Source organism: Chinchilla lanigera, unplaced genomic scaffold, assembly GCF_000276665.1.
Source record: "Chinchilla lanigera isolate Chin_1 unplaced genomic scaffold, ChiLan1.0 scaffold00009, whole genome shotgun sequence".
Taxonomy (NCBI): Eukaryota; Metazoa; Chordata; class Mammalia; order Rodentia; family Chinchillidae; genus Chinchilla; species Chinchilla lanigera.
Window position 1 is genome coordinate 8,209,426 of NW_004955410.1, and position 22,065 is coordinate 8,231,490.

A 22,065-nucleotide genomic window follows, 5' to 3' on the forward strand; every position below is an offset into this window, starting at 1 on the left:
GAAAGAAAGAAAGAAAGAAAGAAAGAAAGAAAGAAAGAAAGAAAAGAAAGAAAAGAAAGAAAGAAAGAAATGGTATGAATCCAGTTCAACATCAGTGAATTTCTGCTCTATGGAACAGAATATAGACATGAGCAGGATACTCCTCTTGCTCTAAGCAAGCCAAGGGAAGGTAAAGCAGGTCCATAAACAGTTGTAATTAAAGGCAGAATGAGATGAAGTGCTTTGAGGAAAGACAGGTAAAAAACTGCAGCACCAAGAGAAGAGATCTCATCCCACAGTTTCTATAAGACGTGGCATCTGACCTGGCCTTTGAGAATGTCTAAGGTCTCCACAGGGAGAGTTGGGCAAGGAGAAAATTCCAAGAACAAGGAATAAGGGGAGTTGGGAATAACTGAGCTGACTCACTTGGTGATGCTCCAACGAGAATTTAAATGGGGAAAAGACTCAGATACGAGAAAGATATAAATGTTCAACACATTTTAGCCCGTCCTCTGAAAGACGGTACCTTTAAAAACGTGTGACATAAAGAACTAAAGAGATAACCATTTTTAAGAGGATGGGTGTCACCAATGAGCCATTTGACTTATAATTTAGAGCTTAAACTGTAATAAAATTTCAGTCTCTGCTTTATTGCCATTGCACTAGTTCTGTAGTAACATGGATACATTTGGCTTTTTTTTTTTTTGAGACAAGGTCTCGCTGTGCCATTCAGGCTGACTTGAACTCACTGTGTAGCCCAGGCTGGCCTCATACTCAAAGCAATCCCCCTGCTTCAGCCTCCTGAGTGCTGGGATTACAAGCATGTGCCACCACCCCTGGCTACATTTGAGATATTTAAAAAAAACTAATAATGGTTTATTGAAGAGTTGGTCATTTCTTATAACTCCAAGTTAGGTAAATTTCCTTAATAGAACTTTTGTTGGAGTTTAAATTTGGTTAGGTGAAAAAACAAAACCATATATATATAGATATAGATATCCATCTATCCATCCACTCATCCCTAGCTACAGAAGGAAGAAATTGAGTCAAATGTAATTTTGCTCTGCTTACTTCTGACTATAAAGAAAAATGCTGTTTCACTTGCCCCTTCCCCTCACTCTTTACTTTGGGGCTCTCCCAGGACCCCCCACTAAGGTATTTACAGGGATACCGAATGGCCGTGCACGTCCTCCTCCTGCCCCTGGGTCCCAGACTGGTAGAAACAAATGTGGCTAAATTGGGAGCAGGACCTCTCAGGCTTGGGCCTGGGATGGGAGCCCTGAGCCCTTGGAGGACTTCACAGCCTTGGCTGTTAAGTGCCCCCCTAACACCTACCTTGTGACAGTTCTCCTCAGGGTCAAGCAAAATACATTTGTAAAATGCTCGGTACAGTGCCAGCAGCAGCAAAAGGCAGCTTTAAAAATGTGTCTGGGTTGAGGGCTGCATAAAGAAGTCATCCTTTCTGAGGCAGCAGTCCCATTCTGAGCAGCCGCCTGCTCCGAGCAGGGACTGTTGAGTGGAAGTCACCGGGAGATTCCCAGGTGCTCACAGTTCCCCTCCGCCTTCAGACATTCATCAGTCAAGTCTGTGAGGATGTCCTGTCCGGTCCCCTGGACTCTGCCGTGCAGCTGGCCGGGCTGAGACTGTTGACAAACATGATGGTCACCGACGAGCACCAGCACATGCTGAGCGGCTACATAGCAGACCTGTTCCGCGTGTTACTGACTGGAAACGGCACCACGAAGGTACGAGGGGACGCAGTTATTTCCTGAAGGGTGAAGAGCTGTGGCCTCAAGCATGATAAGATCAAAACTGAATTTCTGGGTCACCCATCTTAAGTTATGTAGCTCAAAAATGATTATGTTTAGTCAGAGTTTATTAAAAATCTTCACAGGGCCTTAGAAAAGCATATTAGGTTATCCCTTATATTAAAAATTACCATATAAGAAGCATGTGCTGTCTCACTTGTGGATGGTCACTCGCTTTTCTGAGACTCACTGATGTGCGGTAGCTCACTTCCCGCCGTCAGAAGTAGGAGTAACATGATTAAGAGCAGTCGGGGAGTAATACAGTGACCAGCTGACTTTTTTGCTTGCCTGCATGTGTTCAGTGCACAGTGTGTCCGTCCCTCGTGTGGCGTTAGCACAGGCGCACAGCATCGAACGCCCTTTCCAGCCTCTCTGCCCACTCCAGGCCTTGATCTCCTCGCCTTGAGAGCGCTGTCTCCCTACTCCTATTATACATCTTTTATTTTGCTCTTTATTTATGATTTGAGTTTCTCGTATAGGAGAAACCATGCTTGTCTGATTTATTTCACTTAAAATTGTGGTGTTAAGGTGCATCCATTTTTCTACAAATGACTCAAGATTCTCAACCTTCTGTATGACAGAGTAGAACTCCATTGTGTGTAAACACATTTTCTCTGTGCATTCATCTGCTGATGGGCACATAGACTGCTTCCAAGGTTTAGCTATTATGAATTCTGTGGCTATAAACATGCACGTGTCCCTGTATTGTGATGTCTTTAACTCTTTCAGGAAGATACCAGAAGGGGAATAGCTGGGTCAGATAGAATTTCTAGTGTTAGTGTTTTGAGGAATCTGCATACTGAGTTTCATAGTGGTGGTACTAGTTCACATTTCCACCAACAGTGGAAGGGGTCCTTTTCTCATGCAGCCTCACCGGCATTTGTCATCATCTGGTTTCTTGACGATGGCCATTCTTTATGGAGTGAGACAGGATTTCAGCGTTGTTTTAATTTGCACTTCTCTAACGGCCAGCACTGTTGAACATCTCTTCATATATGTATTGGCCATTTGTACTTTGAGGGCTACATTCACTTACCATTTGATTGGGTCTTTTTTTTTGGGAGGGTCTAATTTGTTTTTTGTTCTTTGTATATTCTAGATAGTAGTCCTCAGTCTGATGAATAGCTGGCAGTTTTTCCCCCATTCTGTAGGTTGTCTTTTCATTCTTGTGGTTGTTTCTTTTACCATGTAGAAACTCTTTGATTCGATGTGATCCCATTCGTTGACTCTTGATACTGTACCCTCTGTTGCAGCTAGGGTTCTGCAACTAGGCCTGTGAGTTTTACCTTTATCTTCCAGCAGGTTAAGAGTTTCTGTATAAAACTACTTCTTGTAGTAGTAGAGTATGAAGTGAGAGGAAAATGCCTGAGCATTTTAGGACCAAATGTGAAGCCATGCTCTGAATATCTGACACCACTACTGTGATTTCTGAGGATGTGACCATGGGAGAAGGTGATTATGAGAGAGCCTCACTCTAGCTCTACTTCTGTGTTTTTGAGGCATTTATGAGCTTTCCACATTGCCCATAGCCAAACTTATTTGGGTCTGATCCAAGATGTACTTAAGTCATTCAAAATTAAATGTAAGACTAAGTCCTCTTTTAGCAGTATTGCTGCATCCCCACACAATTCCAGCATGCACGCGCCCACCAGCCTTTCTCTCCAGTAAGCAAGATGACGTCCAGCCCTAGGCCCAGACACCTCCCCTCCTTACCCCAGCGTGCTCACTGTAGGAAAAGTCTGTCCTGCGCCTGACTCTGCAGCTGTGCTAGCCAGAACCCCAGGACGAACTACGGCCGAGTTCAGAGCCGGGAATTCTAGCCTTGGGCCTGTATGTGACTGTCTCAGACATGATCTGCTTTTCAGTATAATTTGTGACTTTTTAAAAGCTGACTCATACCACAATAGTATGTTCTAATTTTGTTTTATTTTCCATTACATTGCCTAGAATGATATTTCTGGGATAGAGTATTTGGGGTGTTTTACGGGGGAAGTTCTGCCTAGGAACCTTGCCACCAATGATAGCATTGTTTCTCCATAGAAATTGAATTTCAAGCTCTAATTTTCACGTAAACTTTTAGATAATCACCCATTGGTTAGTGCGAATATAGACCCATATTTTAAAATCTTAAGGCAGTGATCTCACTATACTGTAATGATTGTTGTGTGTATCACTGATTCATAAGTAAATACAGATCGCAGAAGGTGAATATAAATAAACCCTGTGCTTAATACATCTGCTACGACAGTGAACAAAGCTAACAGTTTAAAATAAATTTCGTGGAGTCTCCACAAGATGGCACATGTGAAAAGAGGGACAAGATAGTCAGGTTTTAGAGCCAAAATATAGAATATCTTTGTTTCATCTATAGTTGTCCTCTAATTGTATAAATTTTTCTTCACATTTAATTCCTTTCCGCAAAGCATAGAAAATCACATTTCACTACAAAATATTAACTGCTTACTGGTCTACTTCTCTCTGGCTGTGTGCCTGCCCTCGGTGACTACCAGTGGGCCTTCCTATTTCATGGACTTCATCCAGGCATTTTTCATAAGTTCAGGTGCATCTATTTCAGGCCTCTTGTTCCTGTTTTCCCAGCGCAGACTTCGCTGATGTCAGAGCCAGTGTTCTTTTCCTAACGTTTATCGTTGCTGGTGTTGATGGCCATTCAGGCCAGATGAACTTTGACTGTCCCTAGGGAGAGCACTAAAGAAGGGTCAGGTGTCGCCTTTACTTTTCTCCCTTAGGAGGCCTAACTTACTAAGAGCGTTTGTTTGCAAAACATGATCTCTGCGTCCACAGTTACAGGTGGTTGCCATTAGGGAGGGGAAAAACTCCAGAACGGTAGCTTTTGTCTTTGCCTTGTTCCCTTCTGCACCACTTGAAATTTTTATCATAACCATGTATTTTTATTAAAAATTTAAAATTGATAAAAAATACGATTAAACAATATCTATAAGATGATAAAAGGAATTGTAAGCATACAGTATGAGATACTGTGTGTGCATAAAGACCAGAAAGAAAACACAAAAACAACGTAATGACCATTTCTGGTCATCAGGAATAAGAGGGAACTTCCTCTTTCTTTGCACTTTTCTATCTTTAAAAATGTTCTAGGGCTGGAGATACAGCTCAGTGGTAAAGCACTTGCTTGGCATGCATGAGGTTCAGTCCCCAGGACCACCAAAAAAGCAAAAGTTCTGCAGTAAAATCTGTTGCCTTTGGAATTAAAAAAAAAGTTTAAATAAACACCCAGAAACAATATTTGCTACTTTCCCTTGACTTTATTACCTTCTCCTTTCACCTCACTTAAGTATCTTGTAGAAACTGTGGTTCACATGTTTTTAGGAGGAAATTCTATTTTAATATTTGTATTATTTTTCAGAAGTTAAGTGATAAGGATGCTGAAATTTTAGTCAGCTATTAAATATTTGTTTACTAATTGTTTATATCATTGTGCCTGTTTAAATGACTGTAAACATTTTTCACATAAAAAAGATAACCTCAGAGATTCCTAGTAATCTGTAAGAAAATGGCTGTATTACTTTGTTAGTCTTGGTAACCAAACTGATTCAGAATTTCCATATCCTCAGTAGAAATGAACTAAACTCTGAAAGGTTTTTTTTTGTTCCAAGAAACATATTTCACTTACCAGTAGTCATATAAAGATCACCGAACACGCATCAGATAAGCTTACGGGGTCAGGTGCGTGTGAGCGGGGACTGTGACAGCATGCACGGTATTCCTCCCATGTGCGTAACCGTCACTTGGCAGAGATCTGAGCAGCACCGCTCTGTAATAATTCCTCTGAGAGCAGGGCCAACAGCTTTAAGAGTTCAGAGAGAGACTTGGTGGAGTGGAAAGACTGAGCCCGTTTGACAGCACAGGCAGGACTTCACAAGGGGAAGGCAGTGAGAAGAAAGCGTGCCAGGGAGAGAAGATTCATGCCTGCTGGTCAGAAATAAACCAGAATTCTTATTTCAGGTTCAAGTTTTGAAGCTGCTCGTGAATTTGTCTGAAAATCCGGCCATGACAGAAGGACTTCTCAGTGCCCAAGTAAACAGATTACATACTTACTTTGTAAATACACGTATTTGTAAGATAGATCTGGAAACATTGACCCCAGAATGTTCCCAGGGATTATCTCTGAAGAGCACCATGAAGGTGTTGCTTTATTATGCTTGGCACATAGGAATCTCCCAAATGTTGTGTAACAAGCATACTCACAGAAACGGCAGAACCGAGTCCCCAGTATGTGCCGGGCCGGGCTGAGTACCGAGATGCACGGCACTTATCCCCTGGGGCCTCCGTCTAGTGGGGACAAAGATGTGTAACAAATGAATGAGACAGAAGCTGCTGTGCGTGCTCCGAAGGAAGGGTGCTGAAATGGCGTGGGGCCCACCTCCTGCAGGAAAGGGACCATCGTGTTCATCTGCTTAGCCCGGCCCTCTGCCCTCTGTACGGCACAAAACAGGGAGGAATCTGTGAGTTCTCAGAAAAACTGTAGGGTCGATCCTAAAAAAGGAAAGGATGTTTTTTCAAATGACCTCATTTTGGGATTCCAAGATCTTACTTTTTAGCTAAAATGCAAAACCTCTTTGCTTCCATTAGTATACGATGTAGGAGTGCGTAAGATTTTACACATCTAAGTTATGCAGACTTGTGACAGGATTTTTAGAGTGTAAAACAGTGTTTTCTGTGCAGTGATACTCATTGTTTCCTGTTGCAGGTGGGCTCGCCGTTCCTTTCCCTTGTTGATGGCTGTGTAGCACAGGAGATTCTTCTTCGGGTACTTACGCTGTTTCAGAATATAAATAACTGCCTCAGAGCGGGAGGCCGTCCAGCTGGCCAGCCTCCCTTCCCTAACGGTTCATTGTTTTCCCTACTATATGGAGAAGAGTGTGTCCAGAAAATGCAAGCTTTAGTTTATCATCATGACGTGGATGTGAGAGAAAAGGCTGTAACAATAACATCAAAATTCTGATTGGGTGTCGTATTTTCCAGAGGAGTGCAGTCCGCGCAGTAACACACAGAAACTTATTTTGTCTTCTTTTTTATAAAGGGATCCTCTCAGCTGCTGATTGAACTTCACATATCTTTAACACAGTACAGATTGACCATCCTCAACCTGACATGATGCTCAAAGATTTAGAATTTGAAGCATTTCCGATTTGTGGTTTTTGAATTGAGGATCCTCAGCCAGTAAAGTCTATGCAAATATTCCAAAGTTCCAAAAACTTCAAGTGTAAAACACTTCTGGCTCCCAGCATTTCAAATAAGGGATACCCAATGCATATAACTTGCTAGGTCTGCCAGTTCATTTTGGACCATTTTATTATACTAAACAAATGTAAGTTTGGATTGAAACCAGGTTTGCTATTAGCTGAGACACACTGCCTTCACACGAAGTGGCAGCGACCCTTTTATGTAGAAGACCCCCTTCTCCTGGAAGTGACTTACAGACTCATCTGAGACAGCATTAGTGTGGGATTCGCTCACCGTCTGAGAACTGCCACAAGGACAGCCTTGTCCTTTAGTTAGCAGTGAGGTCCCGAGTTCTCATCTCTACCTGCTAAGCCAGCCATAGTGCTTTCAGAAGTCTGCTGTAATCATCAGAATCAGTTCTCACCATTTCCAGTCAATAAAAAATAAAAACTTTTGTGGGAAAATGTTTCTTAGTACTCACCTACTCATAAGTACAAACTGTGTAATTTTTCAATAAAAAGGAAAAAACTGACAATGCTATATTTTTCCCTTGACAGTATTTATTTTCATCCATTTTTTACTAAAATTACAATATATGAACATTAGTATTTTTCTCCCATAAGCTATAACAACTTGATATATTTTAATTCAGCCAGGTTCTATAATATTCAAGTTCATAAACCCCATCATGCTTAGCACTGAGGAAATAAATATGCAAGCAGAAGGTTCCTTCTTGTGTACTTAAAGCCTTAAGAGAACTTTAAGTTTCATTTGTAAATATACAAGACTATTTCCAAAGAAAATTACAAATCCTCAAACTCAACAGTGTTCTCAGGGTTGTCCTGATACAGAAATCACACTCTGAAGAAATATTTTAACAGTAGAAAAAGGGTTTATATACCATGAAAAATTGAAATTTCCAGTGGGCTAGAAGAGTAGCATATGATGGCTAACAATTACACTTTTGTATGTTGGTAATACAATAAAGATACTATTAAATCCTGGAAAGGCACATTCTTCATAGTAATTTTTTAAAAATCTCCCTATTTAATACAAACATGTATTCAACATGTGCACATATTAAAACCAGGATTTGCTTTCAACGTGCTTTAGCAGCACTGGATTCTAAAACTCTTATTTTAGGCCGGGCATGGTGGCACAAACCTGTAATCCCAGCACTCAAGAGGCTGAGGCAGGAGGATCGTTGCCAAGTTTGAGACCAGCCTGGGCTACAAAGTGAGCTCGGAGCCAGCCTGAACTGCATAGTGAGACCCTGTTTCAAAAAGAGCAAAAAAAGTAAAAAATTAAAAATAAAACTATCTGGTCTGAGTAATTATACTTCGTAGATTAGAGCATTGATTCTGAAATGTTAGCGTAAAGGCTAATTTTCTGCTGTCCAGGAAAAACTCAAAGTGAAATACACAAATACATCTTTCTTACGTAGGTCAAGACATATCTTCACTTTCATTAGGTGAAAAGGTGTTACCAGTGTTGCTCAGGATGTTCACTAATGAAAGATGAACATGAGCTTGACTTTGATGATAAAAGAGATTAAAAGGTGTTCCCATGTACATTAGAGTGAACTGAAGGAAGAGAATAGACTTGTCTTTTCAAAATACATCTTCACTTTGCACATAAACCCTTCAAAACGTAATTGGAAACCACCCAGTGGGGTGGTTTTGATAAGGCATGATACTGATATTTTATGGATAAAATATCAGTGTAGGAGTATGAATGATAATAAAAACTAAAGCTGGTCAGGAAGCCTAGAAAAACAAAGCAGGCCCAATTAAATGGAAGTAGAACACAGTATTTTAAAGTGCTTGGAGGAGCTCAGTTAAAGAGTACATATATACAGAAATAACGCAGAGGCCGTTCATGGAGAGTAAGTACTCAAGCAAGACATACTTGGCTTGCTTTAGAGGTAAGAGATGACGTGCAGCTGGATGTGCAGCAACAAGGATATGACCTCAGAACACTGGCCCCAGAGCTGACCCCAAAATCCTCACTTTTTAGTGTACACAACTGCAAAGTTGATGCTTGTTCAGTTTTGTCCTATTTATTCTCTCTTAATGAGGATGTTTTTTGTGCTTCAGTGCTCCAGGTCACACATACTCACATACATTATAAACACACACACTGCACAAACACTTCCCTTTGGCTGATTTGCAACTTCAGTAAAAATACTCAATTTCGATACAGATCACTTGCTTTAGCTATTATTTCCCAATTTATAAAATGAGTGCGGTGAAGTTAGTCTTCAGTGCTTCATGTCCTAATAGCTGCTTAAATACGCTGCAGCAGGATCAAGACATTGTCAAAAGCAGGAGCCTATTTTCAGCTTTCAAAGTGTACCTACCCACACAAGGCAGTGGTATCTTAAAAGCATGTTCTCCTTTAGATCTCTAAAGTGCTTTTTAAAATCTATTTTACGGTTTGGAGGTAGGTCAAAATTATCCTCTTGTTGCACATGAGGAAGAGGCACAGTGAGCACAGAGACTTTTCAGGTTAACAAAGAAAATTCAAAATGAAACAATGAAAATTAAAATTCCAATGTAGCGGTTAATGTGTCATGCATGCAAATCCAATTACAGAGCAATGTGTAGGTAGCATTTGGTTTAGAAAATGTGTCATTTTGTATGAATGAAGTTTATTTCACCAAGCCTGTGGATCCAAAACATGGAATGGCCCTCTAATAGGATCTTCTTCACTTCCCTGGTGATCCTCCTGCCTCAGCCTTCCAGAGTGTCAGGATTACAGGTATGCACCACCATGTATGGCTGGTAAAACTCAACTAGCTGACACCCAGTATCTATTTTTTCAACCATTTCTATTCCACAAAGGTGTTATCATACTTAAGGGTCATTTGATACAAAAATATATGACATCTTAATCATGTAAGATAAAATATTTATAAAATAAATCTTATCACTATATTTAAGATTAGAGCTAACAAACCAGAAATATGTATATAGAGAAAATGGAAAATGAAGAAAATAAAACAAAGTATATAGTCTATTCACATGTAAAATCTGTATTTCTCTTCTCTGAAATGCTTCATTATCGCTGTATTTGTGCTTACCAAAAGGTGTTTTAGAATAAAAATAGAAAATTTCACATATCGTTATCATCATCATACGCTTTCCCTTCCTCTGCCCAGATCAGAGAGCTGCTAATCTGGGGATCATGAATGTGCAGTAGAACATACTGTTCCCCGCTTTTAAAAATTTAAGTCATGGTAGTCATGAGTGCACAAGAATGTGAATATACTTAATGCCAAAAAAGCTACATTTTTAAATGGTTAAAATGAAGTTCATGTTATATGTATTTTATCACAATAAAAAGTAATGTCTTTACAAATGGTAATTTAGCCCAAACACCTATGTTTTTATGCTTACCAAAATATATCACCTAACATTTGGCATATAAGCTAATCTTGATAGAGTGAGAGCTGCTATGTTTATAAGCCTGTGGGAGTCAGCTGTACCACTTACTACAATGTGAATATTAGGGGTGTGTGTGTGTGTGTGTGTGTGTGTGTGTGTGTGTGTGTATAGACCTCTGAAAAGATCCAGGTAGACAGCCTTGACTCTCCTTGAAGAAAGCCCTGGCCTATTTATTTAATATTTAATACCAATGTTTCATAACCTCAGAAAATTCTACCGCCACTAAAGTATCACGCTTTGGTTAAAAAAATTTCTACTGAAATGCTTACACCATTGATATATTTTTTATACCCACATTGGCCTGGTCATTATTTAAATGACCCACCCCTGAACTGCCTTCATGCTTTTCATAAGCTGGTCATCAGATTGGTAAGCAAATTGTTACATAAAATATAAAACACACACTTGCAGAAGTTGTTTCCAGATGAAACAGCCTTAACACTCATGAATGTCTTAGTCTTTTCATTTGTTTTCAAATTTCTATCAGGTGATGCCTTTTTCATTAAAAGCTCCTGTGCTCATCTTTATTCCAAGTTTTAATCATCAGTGTTTAAGTATCTTGATTCTCCATGCTTCAACACAAAAAAATCTTCAGTCTTAAGTCCGTATCTTTCCAGAGCTTCACTCAGTTTCACTGGAGGCTCTAAGTAATGCTGGCGAAATGCAAAGAAAAAAGGGAGAAAAATTAAATATACACATGGGGGATATTTCAAATATAATTTCAAATTAAAACAATCAGCAGATGGCCACATAAAACAATGCCCTTTCTTTTAAGCGCAGCATTAGCATATGAGTCAATCATTTTTTAATAGTTTGACACTAACTCTGAAGTCAACAGATATGTCTGTTGTTAAGTGTCACAGTGCCTCTGAGATTGAACATCATTAGGTTACGTGCAATGGACCATTTTCACTACATGAGATGTCAATCTAAATGGGATCAGTGCCAAAACCATTAGAGAACTGAATGTTACCAACATTTTGTAAGCAAACAGAAGTTTAGACTGTGTGTGTACATAAGCCAATGCTAGAGTAAATGTTTTTGGCTGAAGAGAAGCTATTATTCTCAGGCTCTCCAGCTGCATAGAGAAGCTGCAGTCTGCAAAACGAAAGAGGGCCCCGAGACAGCCGCTGCAGGAGGAGTGGCCTATCTCCCTTTATGGTCTCAGCTTTTCATAGCCCGGTGAAAAGGGAAGGCAGCATATGGAATGTTCCACAATGTTCCCACCCATTGGAAATTTCCAGGTAAGTTGAGACTACTTGAATATGGAAATAAATAGAAATTCAAGTGTCTGACGAGGCTAACTTATTTCATTAGTTATTCCCTTTGGGTCTAAATCTCTACACTGTATAATAGCTATTTTGCTTCTTTATTCAAAGGCTTTTTTCCTTCAATTAGAAAAGCTGTAAAATTTGTAAGTGAAAAAGAAAATCCCTTTCTCTGATATAATCACCAGTGGCAAATCTGCCTCTCCCTTCACACAGCAAGCATCCTCTGAGTGTGTCCACGGCATGCCAGGCCCGTGATTGAACTAAAGCGCTTGTCCCTCCGGAGCGGCTGTCTAGCACAGAGACAGAACCTATTCAAAATAAAGACCCCAGCAATTTAGCTTAGATATTACATGATACCTAAAATTTGTTTCCATCAAAACTAGTGATTTAAATTTTAGGGCTTAAATATATCATCTAGGAAATCCACTTACTGTTTCTTAGATTAGATGTTGCTGTTTATATGCAATTTTACAATACTGCCAAGTTACAGACCTCATTATTCTGCTTGTATTACAGTGTGCAGCTGTTATAACTGCATATGTAGTTTTAAAGTATTTAGAAATTATAGGCTAAACATCTCTGAGAATCCTATTCACTTTATAATTTAGCAAATCCATAGTTTTCTAGTTTATTCAATTAACATCACAATGTGAACAGTATCCAAATTGCTAAAGGCTACATGAGTTTATTATTACCGACCTTATAGAGAAGTAAAGATGGAGGTTATCTTTCTAACAGGAATTATTACTGTATGTGCTGCCAAAGTGAGCACAGGAATAATTACTGAAGCATGAATACAACAGTCATTCTTAAAGACTGAGCTTTTGGTCCACTCCTCTTCCACCTCAGTAAAGAGCACACGGTCTACCCAATTGCTCCAGTTAAAATTCTTCATTCCTCTTTGCTTGGGTTTAATAAAACACTGTAACTTCTCTACATTACTGATAAATACAGTGGCACCTTGGTTTACAAACTTCTTTCCCCGATTCCGGGTGCAAAATGAACTGGTTGTGAACCGAATCAAATTTCCCCACAGGGTCAACACTGAACTTAACCACTGAATTTGATTTGCCTGTTTACGCCAAGGCCTGGTAAACAGCAGGCCCAGAATCAAGGTTCGGTAGACAAGTAACACTTCCAGCAAGCGCCCCTCCGTCTGAAGCCCCGCTTATCCGCGCCTTCCCAGCACCTCTCTCGTGCTGAGCGGACTCCTCAGCCCTCGCTGCCTCCGGGCCTGCGCCCTGCCCGTTCCTCCTCTGGAAGTGCTTCTCCTTATTTCCTCACAGCCAAGTTCAAATGTCTTTCTCCCACGAAGCTATCCCAATCGCTCCCACCAGCAAATCCACCTCACCCGACAACACTTCCCCTTCCAACATCTGGATCCACTCGCATCTTCCAGCTCTCACTAGCACAAAAGCCACCTTGAGGGGGGACAACGTGGTGGCCCGTTTTTCGACTCCTCAGGCTACATGTACAGATTTTTGGTGATATAAACACATGCTTTATTAACCACGGAAATAAGCCCAAGAACCAGCAGGCTGAGGCTTTCTTCACCGAATGTAAGTACTGTTTTACTGATCAGTATGACTTACCCCCTCACTCCACGTGTGACCGTGTACAGTCTGATTCTAGTCTGGCCTGAGAACCCTGCTAGGAGATGGATGGAGCTGCCTGAATCCCACCACTGGTCAAACACGCCGTCAAAGCTCTTCTTAGCATGAAAGAACTCACCTCATATGCTAAGGCAAAAGTTCCCCAGTGGATGGCCACAGACTTCTTTGCTTGAACATCAATGTGAATTCTTACAGCTTCTTCTGGGTCTACATGCTGGTATTTCATAAACCACCTGATGAAACAGCAACTTATTAATTTTGGCCTTGAACACACTCTAATTACTACTCATCTAAGCAACCTTTGAGGTTCTATGGGTGTTTGAGAAATTAGAAGCCAGTGTGGAGATTTTCACCACCCCCCCATTCCTTCACTGGATTTTGAGCCAATACACCAAAGATCCAGGCTGCCTGGCCAACGGCAACCGCAACATGCACTAGTGGTGATTTCAACCACTCCCATCACTGGCTCATCCAGCGAACTTGTAATAGATCGAGCTGCACAGCCTGTGCCTTTAGTGACTGTGATTTAATTTTACTAGGCTGGGGCAGGTGTTAGTATTTGTAAAAGCTTCCCAGGAGAAACTACCAGAAACAGAACATAAGCAACACTTTGGGGAATGCACCACAAAGCAACTCAGAAGTCAGGTCAAGGTTCGACTGTAAAAGATAAAATAAAAACATTCTAAATGGAAGTAAATCACCATAGACAAAACCATCCCCTTATAGTTCACCTTTCTGCTGGGGAAAAAAAAATAAAAATCTTTCTTACATAAATTACTACAAAGTTAGTTTCAAACAAAACTCTGAGAAGTAAAATCTTGTTTCATGTATATTTCAATTTTAATAAGACTTCTTAATCTGACTAAATACTAGATAAGAACTGGAAATCAGAATGCTAATTCCAAAAGAATCTGGATGTCATGCAAAAACCATTATTTAAAAACTTGCTAAAGCAAAAAGCAAACAAAAATTAATGTATAAATGTTTAAAGACCTGGAACAAAAAAAGCCATTTACTCTTCAACAAACTGATTTACAAGACAACTGAACCATGAAGTGTCTGGTTCAGCAGGAAGAGAGGATGGATGGTATCACCTGCTACCCTGGGTCCCTGCTTCAGTGATAATGGAAATTAAAGCCGGGGCTTTCAGCCTCAATTTACAGGAAAAAAGCTTTACCAGGAAAGTGAAAGAAAATGCAGGGATGATACAGCTCTGACACAGACCAAGCCAAACCCCTCCCAAAAGAGGGTAAGAGAAGAGGGAAGAGGGGCTTCAGTTTGAGGATGGTGATGCCCAAATCCCACCACTGGACAAACACAAACTGAAACGGGGAGCAGGTCGAAAGAGGTAGCCCACTCATGAAGAAAAGGGACCAGTTTCGTGGGGTGCTGTGGTGGGCTGAGGCCCAGTCGGTCAGTCTCTCAGTGCTGGCTTTGCAGCTCTGGAGGAATCCTCATGACCTGAAGGCAATTCAGTTAGGAGCGATAACCATCTCTACGTGAGGCGGTTCAGTCTTGTGAGATTCTGCTGGAATCCAAGGTGAAGACAGGTTTAGAGCAATGGAGATTTCCGGACATAGCTGACTGTCACGTGAATCTCATCCCGGTGTCCTCCTCTTAAAGGGAGATAAAGCAGCCTATGTAAAGTCGGGCTAATAAACCTGGTTTTGCCAACTTTTACACAGACACTTCCGCCAGGCATGGTGGCACACACCTGTAATCCCAGCACTCAGGAGGCTGAGGCAGGAGGATCGTTGTGAGTTCGAGACCAGCCTGGGCTACAAAGTGAGCTCAAGGCCAGCCTGAACTGCATAGCGAGACTCTGTCTCAAAAAAAAAAAAAAAAAAAAAAAAAAAATAGAGACATCCTAATCTGACCGAGTTTTACAAAATAATGGACATCTGTGGGCCCAAATGAAGAGTCAGTTTTAGCAAAAAACACTTTAAGTCCCTGTCTGTCTCAAAAGAAAACATAAATCATCCTTTTATAACAGGTTTAGGGCCCAAGAGTTTATCTGTCCTCTGTCCCGTTCCCGTGGCGATCTGGGAGAATGACAGAGATGCCAGAGGCCGTGGAAGGCTGCCCAGTGCCGCAGGAAGAACAGGAAACGCGAGGTAGCGGGGCGAGGGTGCGTCCTGCAGCCCCGACACGCCGGTGGAGGCGTCCCCATCCAATTCCCCAGGATTCCACCGGCTTGTCTGTACAAACGCAAACCTACCTAGTACGGGTGTTGTGAGGATCAAACGGGACAGAGTTTATGAAGGCGCTGCATATGGGAAAAGTACTATCTGTAAGCAAATCTTCCGCTCTCTGCACCATCACCTTAAAGAAGGCAAAGGAGCTCCGTCCTCCGTTCTGCACACCCTGGGCTGCCGCTGCTGACCCACACGACAGTGAGACTAACGGGGCTGTGCTCAGGAAGGCGCTGGGCATGTCGCAGCAGCATGGGGCAGCTCAGCCTCCCGCCGTGGGGACGGGCCTGCTCCCAGGTCACAGCTGCCGGGGCTCAGGGGGGCCCAGAAACAAAGCTACTGTGTTCTCCCCAAACAGGGCTTGAACAAGCACTGCTCTGCCCTGTCACCGGGCACTCAGAATGCAGGGCAAAACAAAAGCAGTTTTTGCTGCATCTGCTAGGTTTTTTTTTTTAAATTCTTACTGCAAATCGAAGGGCAAGTCACTCCTTTCTATCCTCACGACTACCTGAAATAATCTTAAACTTTTACTCTAATGTAACAATTAAAATAAAAATGTTAACTCCCAATTGACTTGGCTAGAATCCCGGGTGACAAGCGATCCCAAAAGTAAGAATGAAGCATTGTCTGCTCAGGGCAAGACTGAAAGTCCCTGCTAGTGTCATCCTCTCACACTTAGGGAGCACGTCCCTGTCCTCTGGAATGGATCCTTCACATCTCAAAGTGTTGGTTCTGACCAGAGAAATGGTTACACTGTAGAGGCCACCACCCTGGATCTGCTTAGAGCAAGTACGATCCGCTCTTCCCTCTCCCCCTTCCGAACAAAACAGCTCCCACGCAGGCGGGAAGGGAAGAAAGCATGCGTGCAGATGTGTGCAGTCTGCTTATCATCGCAGACTGGCAAGTATCTATCTTGCCATCTTGACAACTTATTTTCATAAGAGATACCCTAATACGGTAATAACATATACTGCGTGATGCCCAGGATCATTTAAAATTGATTTGCAGTAGTCTTTTTATAAAAGATTGATGTTTTCATCAAACAGGTTTTGTTAGGAGAAGAGCTATTTAAGAGGAAATGTGAAATTCAAGGATTAATATTGATTTATGGTAACTGTAACAACAGGAACCAGAAGAAAAGGTTAAAATACCTGGACCCTACCACAAGGAAACTAGGAAAAACACAAAGGGCAGAAATGAGTGTTAATGAAGACACAGAAAAATATTTTTAGTGCATTTAAAAGGCTAACAAGTATAAAACAATCCAGTGAAACACAAGATCGGATTCATCCCATGCATCTATGTATTATGTATGAGAGAAACTCGAGGTGTTCAGCCTACGTGACTTCTTCAGCAAAGCACACTTGTGTGTATCTGTGCAAGCACTGAGGCCTAAAATAAAGCATTTTCAAGTTAAAAAACTTTAATTACCCCTTAGTTTGCTATCATCAGTATCTGTTTTCTCTGCACTCATACATATAAATCCAGAGTGTAGCCAGGTATGATGGTGCATACCTATTATCCCTTCCACCTGGGAGGCTATGGCAGAAAGATCGAAAGTTTAAGCCCTGGCTGGGCAACTTAGCAAGATCCTGTCTTGAAATAAAAAATGAAAAGGGGTGGGGACGGAGCTCAGTACAGGGTCCTGGGTTCAACTCGTAGTACCACGCAAAAAACACAACAACAACAGAAAAAAACAGAATGGACTAAAATCCAATTGTTTAAAATCACTTCTCTTTTCCCTAAACAGGCAGTGACTGTGGCCAAGGCCGCCAATGGAGTCTAAGTGCTGAGTGCACAGGGGCTGAGGTGGCGGCAAGGCGGCAGCTCAGGACCAGACTTGCCCTGGTACAGACGGAAGACCAACTTAGGACACCAAGGCTGCAGGCCGATGCCTTGCTTTCTCTCTCCGCTAGATGTGGCAGAGGCACTGGACAGGGAACGGTCCGATCACAGAGTGAAAAGTAGTTACATAAAGAAAGAATCCTCTACATGAAAGGAAGAGCAAGAGTTAGGTTCCAACACTGGCTGACAAGTTTAACTTCAGATGGAGTGGTGGCTGATGTGTACTCAGTCTTTACACCTGGAGCCTTCTTTGTTGGTAATACCATTTCTGATTTTGAGTCATTTGACAGATATAACTACAATTAAAATATTTTAAAATATTTAAAACCTAATTGAATCTGACTCACCAATCCCCATCAATGTGTAACAAAGTTCACCAGTAAAATCACAAATTACCTAGAATCACAAAATCATAACCATTAAAGTCCACTGGGGTAGGAAAGCTTTCTTTCGCAAGTTTACAAACCTCGGTTCATAAGCTCCAATGGGAATAGCTGCAAGGTCAAAAGGTCCAAATCTTTTTCCTATCTCTTCAAATGCAGAGCAATAACCAGTATCTCCTGCAAAAAAAAATCGATTCCAAGGCCCCAGGACAGACCAGCTGCCCCACAGAACCTTGTTGTCATCCATCAGGGTCCTTTTACACCAGTGCTGGGACGGTGTAAAGACAAAGGTGACCTGATCGTGGCCAGGGACACAATTCTCCTCCCACCAGTCCAGCTCAATGACATTCTCACAGCCACATTTCTGCATCCAGTCGAGGAGACCCAAAGGCACAAACCACCTCAGTTCATTCCCGAACCGCTCGTTCAGAGCGGTGACAGAGCTGTAGTCCAGGTGGTCGTAGTGGTTGTGGCTGATGAGGACGGCGTTGATCGGGGGGAGCTCGGCTATCGTGCACGGAGGAGGCCGAAATCGCCTTGGACCCATGTACTGGGAGGGAGAAGCGCGAGAGCTGAAGATGGGATCCGTGAGGAAGATGAGCTCGTCCATCTCGACCAGCAGCGTGGCATGCCCCAGCCAGGTGACTCTCAAGCCTGCCTCGCGCACGCCGGCTTCTCCGGGGTCATCAATAAAATACGGTTTGAGCACTGGGAGTTCTTTGTCGAGTTCCTGAGTGTATAAAGACAGGAAGACAAAGCAGCAGTTAGGAACAAAAGCTATTATATCATCACAGGACACACTCTGACCTAAATTATAGTGGGAAGGGCTATTTTGGGAGAATAGGAGACACTGAATAAACCTGCTATTTCTGCTTTCCTCTTGGAAATGCATACTTAACTTCTTTCTGGATCTGACTTAATTATAACAGTATTACAGTACTTTTCCTACTCCCAAATGCAGCAGGCAGAGGGGAAATTAAATTTAACACTTTGAATTTTTTTTTTTTTTTTTTTGGTTTTTCTCTGGTACCGGGAACCGAACTCACGACCTTGCGCTTGCCAGGCAGGCGCTTTGCCGCTGAGCTAAATCCCCAGCCCCTAAATTTAACACTTTGAATACTGTTAAATTTATTAATTTCTCTGAAGGCTGTCTTCTGAAATGCCAGAAGTAGACTGGCCTAGGTGCAGCATTTGCTCCGGCCCCTTCACTCAGCTCGTGAATCTGCTGCTGAAAACAGCCCAGGAGCAGGCCAGGCCCTGGCAACATGAACAGGATTTGCCGTTCTTGGGTGGCAGAGAAGAATCTGACGTTTTGAGTGAGTAAGGTGGGGCGTTACCGTGATTCCTGGGCAAGTCACATTCATAACTGGTTCTTCTCATTCCTCACCCTTAAAAGGTGGGCTGGAAAGGGGGCAGGTGTGGGGGAGGCTAGGGAAGGAAAACTGAGAGGTCACTGGATCGGTCCAAATGGGGAGCAGGCTGGCCAGGGAAGGCAAGAGGCAGGACAGGTGGAGGATAAAAAAGATTTCTCTTACCCACACCAAGCCTTAGTTTCCTCACCTGGAAAATGGGTATAATAATTGTACTTCATTGCTGGGAGAAGTGAGTTAGGAGTGGCTGGCATACAATAAGCACTCCATGAATAAGCCAGCTCCACCCCTCCCCACAACACTTTGAAAAATATTCGGAAAATACATGAAAATATAATGATAACAGTCATCCATTATATCAATATGCAGTAATTATAACTACAATAACACTGGGCTACTTTTTACCAGTTGTCCTGTTTTATACATGACTAAGATCATAAAGTATCCATACTTTCTAGTCTTACTTTTAAATTTTATATATCATGACCTTTTCACCTATTACTACCAGTCTACCAGACACATATGAAAGTATTTTTTTAAAAAGTGAACAGTAATGGGGAAGGAGCTCAGTGGTACAGCACCTGCCTGACATGCACAAGGCCCTGGGTTCAATCCACAACAAAAAGAGAAACAAAAGGTAAAGCACAAGAAAAAAAACTTGAAGTGTACGGAAGATTGACCTGCGAGATTCAAAACATAACTAATGTAGCTAACAGTCATTTCAGAATAAAAACATGGTGGAGGAAATCTTTTAAAGAAATAGATAAATTTGCAAGAAACACAGAAAACAGACTTTCAGAGTGAAGGGCTCATGAAGCACTGAGCACCGAGCATCATGGTGAAATTTCAGAACAACGATGCCCAAGAGATGACCCTCGAAGTTTCTGGGAGAAAATAAAGGCCATGTAAAAGGTTCAAGAATGAGAATGGCACTGCATTTCCCACTGAAATACTAACGGCAAGGTCACAGAGATTGAATGCTTTCAAATTCTGAAAGCAAACTAAACTCTACACCCAACTGTCAATCCAGAGTGAGAATAAAGACACTGCAGACAAGCCAGGTTCCAAAACACTTGCTTTCTGGGTACTCTTTCTTGGGAAGCCCGGTTAGAAGTGCTCCCCCAAATGAGAACACATACAAGGGAGAAATCACAGGCCAACAGGGAGGAGGAAAAGAGCCCAGGACAATGGTGTGGGGACCCCAGAACAGAAGTTACTAAATATTAAGAAGCAACCTGTTGTATACTATAGTATAAGCTGATGTTTCATTTTTTTTCGAAGAGCAACCTGCTCTTTAATATCACACATCTAAGAATGCACTACATTTTCAAAGTACTTTCATGTGTCATGTGAACCTCAGTATAATCTACTGACTCAAACTAGATTGTTCTCACTTTATGGACAAAAAAAAGATGGAGTTTCGTTAGTCAGCTTTCCATTACTACAATATCTGAGAGAAATCAATTTACAAAGAAAAGTTCCTTTGGCCCACAGTTGGGGGGCTTCCATCCACAACCAGGTGGCCCCACTGCGTGTAGGCCTGTGGCCAGTGGCCCAGCGTGGCAGGGAGAGTGGGAGATGAGGCCCTCACCTCACAGGTGCAAATGGCGAAGAGCAGGACGGCAGGATCCCACACTCCCAAGGGCTCCCCTAGTGAGCGGATGACCTTCCAGAGGCCCCACCTCCTGGTGGTTTCACCCTCCCAGTAGGGTTTCGAGGGGTACTTAAGACACAAACTTCAGCAGAACTCTTGAGGGACTATCATAGAAATAGGTCGCACAGTCAGCAAAGAACCCTAACCCCGAACCAGGTTCCTGAGCCCCTGGTGCCCTACTCCTCCCAGCTGGCCTTGCCGCGGCAGCCTGACGGCCTTGTGTAGGAACCGCTACAACAGCTGCCTTCGATGAATGAGACCCAGAAGTGCCTGCCTCTCTCCCGCTCTCAGCGACCATCAGAGAAGACCACCAGCCAAGCACAACAGCAAAAGGCAATGGCACCACCAGAACGACGAGCGGCCTGTGACCTAGAGGACACAAACGTCAGCAGTGGCCCACTGTTTTCTGACAGGCAACTAAACCATGTTGCCTGAGTATGACACACTGGAGTTTCAGCCACAGCTTCTAAATATACACGGTTCTTCCCAACCTTATTCCTCTTTCTAAGAGGTTCAGCAGAAGGAGAAAACAGAAGTTTTCTTATTTCTCTGTCCCCTCCTTAAAGCTGAAAATATAAGGTTCCATCTAACAACGTACTGCCTAAGGGGCTTATGTATTATTGGGCGAGGGTGCAGATCAGTGGTGCAGAGCTTGCCTAGCATGTGCAAGGCTCTGGGTTTGTTCCCCAGCACTGCGAAGAAAAAATGCACACGCATAAATAGATATAAATATCCCATTAATCATTTCTAGTAACCAGGATTAACACGTGCATGGCAAGGCTGTAACTCATATGTCTCGCTGCCAGGCAGCTCTGATTTGAACCACTGTTTCCAGGGATACATGCATACTGTCTCATAGGAGACTTGAACCACTGGTGGTGTATGTATGATGGTCTCTTAAGGCGACTTACACTGCTTCTCAAGGGGTCTTTCATTACAATAATGAAAGAAAGGTGTTGATTTAGCAGAGCAGATGTCATCATATTATATTCCTTAAGGATAATATTAAAATGGTATTAAAAAAATTGTAACGCATGCTGGGCATTGTAGTGCATGCCTGTGACCCCAGCCCTCGGGAGGCTGAGGCAAGAAGGTCCCCATGAGTTTGAGGCCAGCCTCGGCTACATAGTGAGTTTAAGGCCAACCTGAACTACATAGAGAGACCCTGTCCAAAAAAATCCCAAAAAAATGCAAAATACTGTAATGCAGCTAATTTGTGGTACAGAAGCTATAAATGCATATTATATATATACTGGGAGTGGTGTGCTTGTAAGATTTCCATGTTAAGATTTAGAGTTT

General features: G+C 42.2%; 2 protein-coding genes across 3 annotated transcripts in view; one reads left to right on the forward strand and one right to left on the reverse strand.

Annotated features, from left to right (window-relative positions):
- Window positions 1-7,996, forward strand: part of Armc10 (armadillo repeat containing 10) — a 14,295-nt gene extending 6,299 nt beyond the window's left edge. For both annotated transcript variants that reach the window (XM_005377219.2, XM_005377218.2), the window contains exons 4-6: window positions 1,548-1,724; window positions 5,772-5,843; window positions 6,517-7,996. In XM_005377219.2, the coding sequence (XP_005377276.1) occupies window positions 1,548-1,724; window positions 5,772-5,843; window positions 6,517-6,771 (504 nt within the window). In that variant the 3' untranslated portion in view covers window positions 6,772-7,996. The remainder of the gene's footprint in view (window positions 1-1,547; window positions 1,725-5,771; window positions 5,844-6,516) is intronic.
- Window positions 7,997-8,258: 262 nt separating this feature from the next.
- Window positions 8,259-22,065, reverse strand: part of Napepld (N-acyl phosphatidylethanolamine phospholipase D) — a gene marked incomplete at its 5' end in the record, with an annotated part of 15,619 nt that continues 1,812 nt past the window's right edge. The window contains 3 exon segments of the mRNA XM_013510537.1: window positions 8,259-11,091; window positions 13,441-13,555; window positions 17,826-18,472. Of these exon segments, the coding sequence (XP_013365991.1) occupies window positions 10,975-11,091; window positions 13,441-13,555; window positions 17,826-18,472 (879 nt within the window).